Below are 13,668 nucleotides of genomic sequence, written 5' to 3' on the forward strand. Positions count from 1 at the left end.
TTTCCAATATATATACATTTCATAGTTTGTAATGGTAAACAAGAAGAGTATTGAGAAATATGACGAAACTTCTTAGCAACTGGAACAATCTAAATTTGTTAATGTGGAGCAGAGACTTCCCCCAGCCGAGCCTTTTTTGATGACGTTTCTGCATCATCTTCTTCATCCTCTATCAATGGCACAACAGGGACCTTTGGCCTTGCTGTTCTAAGAAGATGCTTCTTTCCGCAATCACTCAACAGATTAGGATCTGTGATTCCACATGCCAACCCGTAAGCAGCATATGTTAAATAATATTTACATCTTAACGAATATACTCCAGGTCCCTCTCCAAAAATTCGAACAGCTGCTTGCCACTCCAGAAGTATTGCCTTGTTTGCATTCAGCCTTAAGTGATAGCCACCTAAATACCTGGATAGAGTCTTTATCGCCATCAGAGGAAAACTGGCATTGTCCTTGGAGAAGCTAGCGTGAAATATCACAATTTGAGGAAATTTTAGGCGATGTATATATGTTCCTAGTGTCGAATCGTGGCCCAATCCCGCCATACGCTTGCCTGAAGCACATTTGAGGAATGTGTCTTCATATATTTCCAACTGAAAAAATAAAGGAGCATTAGCCAGAAACAACATCACCAAACATTTCAGGACAAAGTTGATAAAGCCAAATCCACAACAAAAGAAAACTGACCTCTTGGTTCTCATCTGCTTCAAGTAAGGCGTCTTGCCATAAATTAGTGCTCGAACTAGGAACGGTTTCCGCTGACTTATTTGGCACATCCCTAAACCCTCCCATGTTGGTGATATTCAGTCTGTCCTTTGCTTCTTGTAGCTCTTCCTCTGTGGCATCTTTTCCTTCATATCTAAGGGCATCAGCATAGATCATCTTTAGTGTTGCTGCAGCAGATAGGAACTCGGTGTCTTTCACATGGCTATCCACTAGTAAGTACTTGTCTATCCCATCATCATCTACAAAATTGTCATCGACCTCCAGATTTTGAGCTATGAAAGCTATGCAATGGTCCTCCCTTAAGTTAAATACATGTTGTATGTCTGTCAGCAATATATACTCTGAATCTCCTACTTGGTAGGAGGGGAGTAATGGCGTTGGAATGGGGGAGGAGTCATCTGATTCAATCACAAGCTGACCTATATCACTGTTTTGTTCTCTAACTGCCTCAATATCAACCGCCGAACTGAGCTTCCTCTCTTCTTCAACATTGAACTCCTCAATCACATGAGGAGTGTCCTCCTCTTCAGCAACATCCTCAACGGTGGGACTAGCCTGACGAGAAATCGTATCTTCACTTTCATTTGTTGCATGCGGCTCTGTACATTCTTCATCTGTTAATTGCACGTTCATGTGCAAGAAGCATAAGAAGGCATAAGAGTATTCCATCAAGCGACATTTTCTTTTGTGAAAAGGACATAGCAAAGCTCTCTTCTTATCACATGGCACCTTGTGCCAATCCCTGTTTAACCTCTGCTTCTTCTCCGGCGACACCTTGAGATTAAAATGAATGTGATTTTTCCCATCAATCATCGTTGGTTCTTCATTTGTGAGCTCGTCAAACTCTTGCTTTGCCTCTTCATGATGGCTAGAAAATGTATCCTCCAGAGAAAAATCGCAATTGAACATCAACGAAATTGCAGGGTGCAAATCATGATGTCGACATTTGTAGAGGAAGTCATATAATAGAGTTGCAGGTGTTTCTTTAAGCTCTTCGTCCACATCAAACTCGACTTGAACTTGCGCCATGGCTGAAATCAAGGGTGTAGATAAGACATGGAAAATATTAGTTCAAGCAATGAATCAAGAGACAGTCGATCTTAAACAACAAATCTCTGTGTGGTGTGAATGGATTCAACATAACGCGAGAGGAGATGCCAGAGGAATCCAGGTATTCCTCCTCGCGTTGTAGTGAATCTATTTTCCCTAACGCAAATAAAATTGCAGCTAAGTCAAGGACCTCTTCTCGCGTTATGGTGAATCGATTCACCATAATGCGAGGAGGAATATTGTGCTTCCTATGGGACCTTCGCTCGCGTTATGGTGAATTGATTCACCGCAACATGACGACTTTATCATCCTTTGGCAACGCCTCTTACATTATGGTGAATTACAAATAAAGATAGTTCTCCAGTACCCATACTGAGAGAGGAGGTGCCAAACGAATTAAAATACTCTTCTTCGTAGTCAATTCACCATAAGGCGAGGAGTCATAAGTTTTCAATTCACCTTAACGCGATAAAAAGACAAAGCAAGAAGTTCTCCACGACTGAAACCAAAACAACGAAATAACAAAAGAAGAAGGAAGCACAAAAGAGATAAAAATACCAGGAAAACGAATTGTATACAATCGTCGCAGGAGATGGAGATGAAGGAGGTTGGAGGTTTGTCTTTGGCGTTGAATACAGGAGGATGATTGATGAAGGAGGGTTGGAGGAGATAGTCAGTCATTGATGGAGATGAAGGTCGTTGGTGGGGAGATAAATGAGAATACGAACTCCAAGAGAGGCAATAAATGAGATGAGTATCCTAGAAAATCCATTTTTAATGCTACGTGACATGTCAGCGCCGCGTTTTCACCCGCCATTCCATGAATGCCACGTGGTAGCCTGCCGTGTACCTAGCACGTGTACAAGCTATAAAGTTTAATCAAACTCCTTTTTAATGCTATGCAACACGTCAGCGCCGCCTAGTCGCCCTGGCAGCCCGCCAGCACGTGTGTTCGCTCTAAAGACTAATCAAAGCCGTTAATACCGTACACGAGTTATATAGTGCTTCCTTTGGATTGAAACTAATAGAAATCTATTGTGCAGTTCCCATTGGAGTCTTCTACTAGTCGACGTGCAAGAAAATGTCATTTACCTTGCAAATTCGACATCTGGTGTCCATGGAAATGTTTTGCTGTAAGTAAAAATCATTAAGATACATATTATTGTTTGAGTTAGAAGTCCGGATTGATCAGGATAATGATTGGTCTCTGTTTACAGTGGAGTCAAGAAACTAATGGCAGCTTACGAGAGCCTCAGCATGGACATCGACACCCTGGATCGATCCACCATCCGAAGGGTTAGTGTCCCCAAACAAGAAAATGGCTACAGCTGTGGGTGGAGGGTTGCACTTAATGCAATGTTGCTGCTACGAAGCATTTTTCAGCTCCCTTCAGAGGATGTAAGAATTTTCAGCTCCCATACGCATGCGTGCTCTTGTTTATCTTCTTATATATTGTCATGTTGATCTTATTTATGTCTTGATGAATTGTGATGGCAGTTTCCATCAATGTCTCGCTACGTGGACCTAGACGTCCAAACGTTTAGGGAGGAAACGATTGCGAAATTGATCGAGGTCGCTGAACTTATGCCTCCAGACAGGCCAGTGGACTTCATCCCGCCCAATCCACGAGAGGGGATAGGCCCCCCTGAGCCTCTTACATGGGCTCCATACTTGTTTGGGAGAAGAGCCATGGCTCCATCCTGAAGCCGATACCTATGGGTTCCAGTAATAAATAGTTTTTTTCTTCTTCCAACAAATGTACGTTTGTAAATATGCAGCTATACATGTATTGGAGAGAGAACATCAATTGTAAATACACTTTTCATTTGAAAATCAAAGGATCAAATTTGTTACTGTGTTCCTTCACTGCTTGCTTTCTTACTTTAAGCCTTTTTTGTGTACATAAAAATTCAATTGAAAAATTCTTGCCTTCATTACATTGTTTTAAACAATAAAGCATTACAAAAGCAATGTTCTGAATAGATAAGTTTATTGCATATGAAAAATACATTGTCACCGTATACATGGTCACATCATATATCTTCTAGTGCCTCCAATTCATGTGGGGCTGCAACATCTTTACAAATGATCTGATGCTCTCTTCTTTTACTTAGCTTCCGACCATCGAGCTTGAAGCAAAATTGATCTGGAGGATTCTGAATAGCTACTTCTAATTCCTTCCTAACATATTCGAGAGTCCAATTCTCTTCCACTTCCAATGTCAAAGATGGGTGACCCTGTCGAATCATAACTATATCTATCAAGCAAGAGTGGCTGCCATCTCTTGTATCTTGGTCCATGCTTTCCCAGTTGTTGTTGATCCATCGCCACCTTCTATAAGTAAATGACATGCACAGATGTTGCCTGACAATATAGTATCTGATTCCAAAATATCATTAGGATCATTTTTCGAGTATAATCAAATAAACGTTGTAACTGTTTCACAAAAATACATTATAATGTTATAACACTCACCGAAATGCAATGTCGGAGATGTTCAATCGACATTCGATCAAATCATCTCCCTTTGATGATTTCACTCTCCAACCTTTGTCAAACAAATGATCAAGCCAGGCTTCATCTACATCTTTGTACACAAAAGTTGTTCTAGTTTTTCTCAATTGTTTATAATCAGAAAATAAATGAACAAAGCATGCAATTGGAACAAACAAACTTAAGTGCACATTTCTTGCACCAATGCTAGGCTTCATAGCACATTTAATATCATTAAACATTTTGGTCCTGTATGACTCTATCACTTCTGTGTCAAGCAATGGCCACTCAGGACTATCAAGTGCGGGCAACGGAATACGTTCCAACTTTCTATGTCGACTCGATTGAGTGGGCAAGGTATAAAATGAGTCATAGAAATATGTTCTACTTCTTGCGAGATCACTTGGTGCACGACCTTCATATTGAAGTTCCCCCACCTCACCATGTACGACATTCAAGAATCCCGTCAAGCATTGTGCAGGCTCCCACTCCTGAAGATTGGATGGGTACAAATCTGTGCAAGGCAAAAAAATGTATATCAATCACCTTATTTGCAACATTGAAATACAAAACACAAGCACTTACAATGTGGTCTGTGTCTTGGAAGTCCTTCCAATGGTCCCACGTTGATCTCTTTTTGCATGAATACATGCTGGATCAACACTTCTTTGACAGTTTTCCCTCCTGGTGCCATCTTAAAGTCAAGGATCCTTCCTTTCCAATGTTTGGCCAAGTCTTCAGATGCCTTTCCCTTCACTCGGTAGTGGCCTTGTTTTCCTGGCTGCATAGTGACACAAGAGTACTTCCTGTATACTTGGGGAATCCATTCTTCGTTCTCGTCTTTTATGTTATACAACACAACAGATGAGATACTGCTCCTTGCTCGTTTCAGTCCACTTTCGGGTGCCATGATAGATTAATAGACGTATGAGAAAGAAGAAGTAGCAGAAAGTGGATGACTGGGCTAACCGCTTTTGTGGATCAAGGAGGGAAGAAGAAATGAGGGACGGTCTGTTCTTTTGGGCGCCAAAGATGTTTCGAGATTCAAAAGTGGAACCAAGTTGAGGGAATAACCAGGAGAATGTGTATCTATCTATTCCAAGCATTCAAGCTTCATTAGTTCTAGGGGTGGTGGAAAGAATTTTTTAGTGCTCCACGTCTAACACAGGAATGTGGAAAACATTCTTTTATTGTGTTAGTTTCTGACAAAAAAACGGTTTTAAATATTTTAAGACAAGGTGATGGTTTTTTTTAATATTTCATGAAGATAAGAGTTTCTCCACGTTTTGGGTGGGTTTGTACAGAGGTCCCACCACCGGTGAATCTCGTTCGTAGATTACATGTCACTCAATCTATGTGTATTATTATATTATTGTTGAAACAACCGTCTTTTGAGTCCAAAATTTTCCTAATGTGAGAGGGAATGCAGGAACGGAGCAGAGGGAGAAAAGGAGTAGAGGAAGAAGGTGGGCGCGCGCGACAGGCCAAATCAATGCATGCTTAAAGGAGGGTGGCCCGTTTCCTTTTCATAATGGTCCACTATTTTTCATATTAAGAGAAGGAGAGCGCCAAATAATTGCATGCTTTGAAGAGGGGAGCCCAATTAATATTATGATGGCCCACTATTTTTCATATACAGAATTTTAAAAACACTAAACTTCCCTCCTTTTAGGGGCTATTGGTGGTACCACCAAAAGGTGAAAAAAGTGGTACCACCTATACATGCTTTCACCCACATTCCTTCATCGATGTACCTATGGCATCATTGGCAACCAGAACACTCACCCCCCTTGTCCACTCAAGGACCTTTTCGATAGTTCCTAGCTCATAGTAACCAGAACACTCACCCCCCCTTGTCCACTCAAGGACCTTTTTGATAGTTCCTAGCTCATAGTAACCAATAAGTATTCACTTTAACAAAAATGGAGTCTCCGTTGAAGATCAGCAAGATCAACCAACAGATCCATATAAAAGAGCCATGGACTCATCCGTTGAGGACCAGCAAGGTCAATCAACCAGATCCATGACCGAATTCAAAAAACAACTCTTACTCCTTATTTCAATATCTTCCCCGACATACGTGTGGATATCTTCGGTTACCTAGAGCCCGAGCACCGTATGGTCAGCATCCTCTAGGATCCTTCGCAGGTCACCTAGCGCTTCACTCATAGGCCACTTCCTTGATCCCTCATCCACTGTACCGAAAGCTCACCATTTAAATCAAACCGAGACTGGTCAAGACCTCGACCGACCTTGTTACGCGAGACGTCCTCTGTTGACTCTCTGTCAACAGTTGTAACTTTAACAGATAGGTTTCCACGACCTCATTCACAAGACGGTCAAAATACTTCCCCAACATTCTTGACATAAAACAGTCATTTAAAAATAGATTTCACATACAGATACAATTCCAACAATATTTTCATCTTTTCTCATCACTCCACATCCTTTCACATTAGTCCCCATCTTTTCTCATCTTCCCATAATTTTTTTTCTTCATCGATCCCTATCACATCACATCATTTCCACATCAAATCACATCCAATCGCATCATCCACACATCAATCCACATCATCCATACATCCATCCACATCATCCACACCATCCATACATCCATCCATATCAATCCATATTATCTACACATCAATCCACATCATCTATACATCCATCCACACATCAATCCACATTCATTTCATAAGTATTCCCATTCTCATCTAATCACATCTTTTTCTATCTCATCACTTATTTCCTCATTTATCCTCATCAGATCTCATCCACTTGCATCTACCCATACATCTCATCACTTCACATACATTAACATCTATCCAGTTTACATTGCATCTTATCACATCCATTTCACATCACATCTCATTCACATCTTGATTCACATGCTCACACATTCATTCACGTCCCTTATTGTTCATTCACATCCCGATTCACATCACATCACATCCATTCACATCCCTTATCATTTCATTCACATCCCGATTCACATGCTATCACATTCATTCACATCCTATATCATTCATTCACATCCCGTTTCACATATGCTAACACATTCATTCACATCTTATATCATTTATTTACATCCTGATTCACATGCTAGCACATTCATTCACATCCTATATCATTCATTCACATCCCGATTCACATGCTAACACATTCATTCACATCTTATATCATTTATTTACATCCTGATTCACATGTTAACACATTCATTCACATCCTATATCATTCATTTACATCCTGATTCACATGACATCCAATCTCATCTATTCATTCACATTTATCTTATTCACATCACATCTCATCACATCTATTTACCTCTCATTCTCATCACTTCTATTCTCATCACATCTATTTACCGCTCATTCTCATCCCATCTCATCACATCTATCTGATTTACATCCCATCTCATCACATCTATTTACCTCTCATTCTCATCACATCTCATCACATCTATCTGATTTACATTCCATCTCATCACATCTATTTACTTCTCATTCTCATCACATCTATTCTCATCACATCCATCCATCCATTCATTCCCATATCCATCTGACTTGCATTACATCTCATCACATCTATTCACCTCACATTCTGTCACTCCTATTCTCATTGCATCTATCCATCCATTTATTCCCATCTATCTGATTCGCATCACATATCATTACATCTATTTACCTCATTCTCATCACTTCTATTCTCATCAAATCCATTCTCTATTCATTCTCATCTATCTGATTCATATCACATCTTATCACATCTATTTATAGAATGTAAGAGAATTCTTATTTTTGATATAAAGATTCTTTACGCATCTATTTATGCATAAGAACAACTTCAGTGAAAAATAACACTTTCATAAAAATTCGTTTATGCATCTATTTATGCATAAATTCAATTTTAGGTGTGAGATGCTTTGGGTAGTGATGTAGAATAGAAACTTACAAGAATTAGTTAGAGACTGTAAGAAAGGAATGATCCAAATATATAGATTAGCCATATACAAGACATAACAAGTATAAATAAAATGGTTGATGATTGTGATGTCATCACGGTTTAGAAGACCAAGGTAACTTATCCAAAGAATTAACAGGACATAGTTCCATGTGTGAAGAATGCAAAACCTACCTACTTGCTGAGCAAGTAAACGAATCTCAACCATTAGTCCCTCTAAGGAAGCACAAACAATACCATTACATATAAAACTAGGACTCAGAATGTACTAGAAAAGTTTGATATAATGAAGACCAAAAAGGACACCAAGGTTTGGTGTGATGAAGAGCAAGGAGAGCACCAAGGACACCCTCGTCAGACGACGTTGGAGAGAACCTTATGTGGCCAACTAAGCTCAAAGTTCCTTAAATATTAGATTAAAAGTCCTTGCATTGCATGAGCATGATGAAATAAGTAAAAGATGCATGGTATAATAAGCCAAGTAAATAACATATAGGACAAATAATATGCACAAGTACTTATGTTTTTGCATAACTATGTGGAAGGTCTATGTAAAGACAAGCCTCATTTCTTGTTGGTCCACTGCAGTGGAATAAGGCCTATCCACTACAGTGGATCATACAAAGAGCGTTGTGAATAAGACTATGCAATAGACTCTTATGTGTATACTCTATGCAAAGAGTGTGTTGTGCATAAGACCATGCTATATACTTGTGTGTAACCTTATGCAAAAGACTCGGAATAAATCTAGGAATAAATCTATGCAGTAGACTAGTACAAGACTATGACATCCCCGGACTTCTACGACTTCTACAGAAGTCACATTACAGGGTACCACTAGATTGGGAGATCTAGGTTACCACTATTTATTTGTTAGCTTTTCTTTCTTTGCGACTAAAGTAAAGTGCAATCTGCACTACACTGTCATAGCTAGAGCTTATAGCTTTTTTCTTTTTTTCACACCAAGTTTCAATGGACTGTCTCTCTTGATAACTTTTGAGACCTACAATTTTATTTTCATAGTGTTTACTGTAGAGAGATCATCTCCTGGTTTCTACGCTCCCAACCCATTCTTCTCAATAACCCCACACACACACACACACACACACACACACACACACAGAGAGAGAGAGAGAGAGAGAGACAGGAAAATTGAGACCCAGCAAAACCTAAAACAAAGAGATGTACACAATAACCCCTGCGTGAGACAAATGAGACGTGCGAGTGAGGCATAGACTGAATGCTGAACAAGCTGCATTTCCTGCTCCGTCTATATCGCCGCCTGCCTCTCCCTGCTCAATCTCCTCCACCCTCTTTCACCACCATTTTTCAACACCTTATCAGTTAAGATCGCTGATACACCTTTGATATGATTCTAAACTAGGTTCACATAAGCCCTACGCAGTGCTAGAGGAGATGCATTGCTGTTTATTTGCAAGCTGATATAAAGCAAACCAAGCAAGGATTTCCTTCACCCTTATTTTCAGGGATTAATTTATAGATATAATACCAGCATTTGGTAAGCATTATCATAATAGAAACCTCGTGATTTGCTAAAATATACTTATTGATTGGGTTAGAAGCAAGAGCTGTTATCAATCAGTGGACTTGAGAGCAAGTTGCACATTTAGGATCGTAATGCACTATGAACATTAGCATGAATCGTAGAATCGTATACATGCAGGTATGCCTCTCCATCATGAAAAATTCATCAAAGAACCACCACAACAGACTGACCCAGGAAACAATCATCTACAAAAAAACCCATGTAGCAGAACCCTTTAAAGGTAAAAGAACCAACATACTATATCATTTTTCACCCCGACTATCAACCTGCTGGCATGCATCTCCATCAGAAAAAAGGGGGCCTGGGGTCAGACAGTCCTCTCTTGCCAGCCTGAAAAAACCAGCTTATGGGGGACAACATCCACACCATCAGACCAAATTAAAATGGCCATTTCGGATGTAACCCAACTGATGAACCAGTCCACAACCCATTCGTTCCCATATCTGCTTTGTACTGTCCTGTCCACATGGCACACAAATACAGACACAGCCTCTCCTTCATCTCTAATTGAGGCCTGGAAGTGCATTAATGAGTAATTACATGGCTGCCAAATGATACTCCCCTCACATTGCCATGTTATGAACCATACAATGATCTCTGCACATGGTTTTCCTTCACATGCAAGCAAGCTGATCAGTCACACAGGAAACTGTTGTAGCAGACGCATGCCATCTTCATAGCTATCGCATGATGTTCGGTTAGATTTCATATGCTGCTTGCTCTGTACCATATAGATCTTGTATCTCCACAAGTAAGGGACAGAATGCTCTTCTTAAACCCTGTGCTATATATACCAAAACCTATGCCAAGATGGTCGGGCTGTTGCCAAAAAATTGACTCATGCCACAGTTACCCCACTTGGTCGTGGCCGCCTTTCCGGGCTGTGGGCTTGAAACCCCTCTGAACCAAATTTCCTCTTGTTGCACGGTACACTAGGTTGCTCAACAAGGTTTTGCTTTTGAGGGTGCACATATGATTTGAGACGTTTTACATCAGCCAAGCGCACCGGCTTCAAAATGAACTCCTCTGCACCTTCCTCCAAGCATCTGAAGAAATGTGCAAAACAAATTGGCAATGTCACAATTGGAACATGAAAGAGAAAGGCTATCTGCTTCTCCCCTTTAAAATTCATTTCACAGACCCCAAGACATTTGATATGTATAAGTGATGTAGGTCCGTGTGAACATATGTATGTATGTGTATGTACATGCATGTACATATGAACACATGATTGAATCACCTTTGAATACGATTTGGCACATTTTCTGACGACATTATCACAACTGCGATATCTTTCAAAGCAGGTGTTTCCTGCAAACATAACATGTCGAATTCTTATGAGCAACTAGACATCCAAAAGAAGCGACAATGGTGCAGTTGTAAACACTAATATCCCCCAAAAAAAACTTTACCTTAACATGTCTGAGAAGATCATAGCCCGACATCTCGGGCATGCAGTAATCGGTGATTATCAAATTAATCTGCACAAGCACACAACACCTTCGAATGAGTGTGATGTTCACCTCCATGGGCTCCCCGAACTATGCATCCAAAGGATCCCTGGAGTACAAAAGCATTGAAATTTTGCAAAATGGAATGGATGTAAAGCCATTGATTACATTGTTGTTCACAGAAGCCAGTACTTCCAGAGCTTTGCTTCCGCTGTCTACAGCTGTGACTGAAAGCCAAACATGGATCAACTTCATATCAAGATTCAGACGGCAATATAACATGGCAGTATGATCAAAATATAATACCCATCCCACCCCCCCCCCAAATAAGAAAATAGGAAAAAAATGATCGTCTTCAAACATCCAAATGATGCGACTTAAACATGATTAGCAAGCATTAGATCGGCAAAGCAGCGTCACTACCCCCAGCCCTACCTTCCCAACCATTTACTATGGGCATAATATGAACATGATTCATAATTAGAACGTTATTGAGGACAGTTAAGAAAGCATACCTTTGTACGAGGCGTTCTTCACCAATCTTTCAACAATTTTTCTGTCAACAAGGTTGTCATCTACAGCGAGGACATGAATCTGAAAGGCATTGATGTCTTCTAGCTCGGGTATAATCTTCACAGCCTTTATATCATTCTGAGGGGCACCCCCCTGGCAAGCTTCCTTTGCCATTCCAAGATAATGGAAATATCTCTTCAAAACCCACTTAGGGTTGGGGTAAACCTAGGGTAATTAATGCTCGCCCAGCACTAGTCAAGAGCAAGACATGCCAAAAATGATAACCTTCAAGGTCAAGCCCTCTTCCAGCCCACTTAGGGTTAGGGTATGGGCAAATTAGATTAACTAATGCTCACCCAGGACTAATTAGGCCCCCAGAACATACCAAACAGACAGAAGCTTGAAAACAGGATTGGGTACTAGGCTTCAGAAACAGAGCAAAAGGCTATTAGACATCCAAAAATGGGTAATTTTGACACCCAAAATGGGTACTCTGAGCACCAAAAAGAACCAACACACGCATGTGTGGCTTAAAGCTCGAGGGAAGATTAGGGTTTCAGCCTTTAGAGACATGGACAAGTGCAACAAAGTAAATGGAGGCTACGGAGGAGCACCAATGGCGCAGAGAAAGATGCTGAAAACTGCACAAATTAAAAAAAAAATCAGGGTTCGGAGAAGCATTCGAAGAAGAGAGAATGGAGCTCAAGGACAGTGTGCAGGCAACAAAGCTCGAGGTGCAGGTTAGGGTTTCGGACCTTGAACGAGGCAAAGGCCTGCAGAGAATGAAGAAAAATTGGGACTTCTGAGGTGCAGAAATCGAAGCTGTGTTGTAAAATTAGGGCTTTCAGCGACATGGAGATGCAGGGCAAAGCTAGGGTTTCAGGGAGGAGACTGCAGGCAGCGCTTCAGAGATGAAGAAAGAAGTGGAGCTGGGGTATGAAGGCTGCGTGTAGAGTTGGACGGGAAGTTAGGGTTGGGATAGCAGAAGATGGAGTGCAGCCTGCATATTTTAGGGTTCACAGCAGGCAAGCTCTGTAGTCTCCACAGAAAAAGAGAAGAGTACCTTTCGGGTCCTTCTCTCCATTATTACGATTTTTATTTTTTTTTAATAATTGCTTTTTGGGACTTTTTTCTTTTTCCAATCCAGACAGTACAGTAAGATCCTCCCTGACGCAAAAAATCTGATTTTATAATATCGCCAAAATTAGATTTATCCATTTTATACTATTAATCGGCCGGCCAAGAATGTTTTTTTCGGGAGCCCAAAACTATTTTTTTTCTCAATATTGATTTAATTTTTATGATTTTTTTAAGGGGGTGGACCCACGTGGCGCTGCGCTGCTTTTTGCTTTTTCCTTGACATTATCTAAAAAATAATCACAATAAAATTAATTATTAATAAGATAATATAATATATGAAATCGTCCTTTTTTAACAATCAAACCCATAAAACGCAAATCTTCGAAAACAAAAATATTTATAATATCTAAATTAATCTATTAACTAACATAAGATAATATATATAACGCATTCTGGAAAATTTATAATAACTAAATATAATATATTAACTAACATAACATAATATATATTATATATATTAAGGGTAATGGTCTTTTTTTCGCTACGCTTTTTAGACATAACTATTTAGCATAAATAAAAAGAAAAAATGTGCTGCAAATTTCAAAGAAAACGAAAAAAAACATTTTAGGCTACACAAAAAATTACATTCTAATAGAAGAATATTGTGTCAAGTTTTTTTTTATTTGTGTTAAAAGAAATCGCGGTGACTGCCACGCTGGACGGAGAAAGTGTTCCGGCCATGTCAGCGCACGTCCCTGCAAAGAGTTTCTTGCCACGTGGACAACTAAGTTAATGCGTGAAGATAAAGACACGTGGCCAGAAGAC

At 40.0% G+C, this 13,668-nt stretch overlaps 1 protein-coding gene across 1 annotated transcript; it reads right to left on the reverse strand.

Annotated features, from left to right (window-relative positions):
* Positions 1 to 9,985: 9,985 nt before the first annotated feature.
* Positions 9,986 to 12,823, reverse strand: LOC147614719 (two-component response regulator ORR3-like). The gene is made up of 6 exons (XM_086780056.1): positions 12,519 to 12,823; positions 11,766 to 12,404; positions 11,419 to 11,477; positions 11,212 to 11,280; positions 11,040 to 11,110; positions 9,986 to 10,845 (listed from the first exon to the last, which is right to left on the reverse strand). Exons 2-6 carry the CDS (start codon positions 11,935 to 11,937, stop codon positions 10,638 to 10,640), a joined length of 579 nt encoding a protein of 192 aa, XP_086636182.1. The 5' UTR covers positions 11,938 to 12,404; positions 12,519 to 12,823; the 3' UTR covers positions 9,986 to 10,637.
* Positions 12,824 to 13,668: the final 845 nt, after the last annotated feature.

This window comes from Cibotium barometz, chromosome 41, assembly GCF_041138505.1.
Source record: "Cibotium barometz isolate CiBa-2024 chromosome 41, ASM4113850v1, whole genome shotgun sequence".
Classification (NCBI taxonomy): domain Eukaryota; kingdom Viridiplantae; phylum Streptophyta; class Polypodiopsida; order Cyatheales; family Cibotiaceae; genus Cibotium; species Cibotium barometz.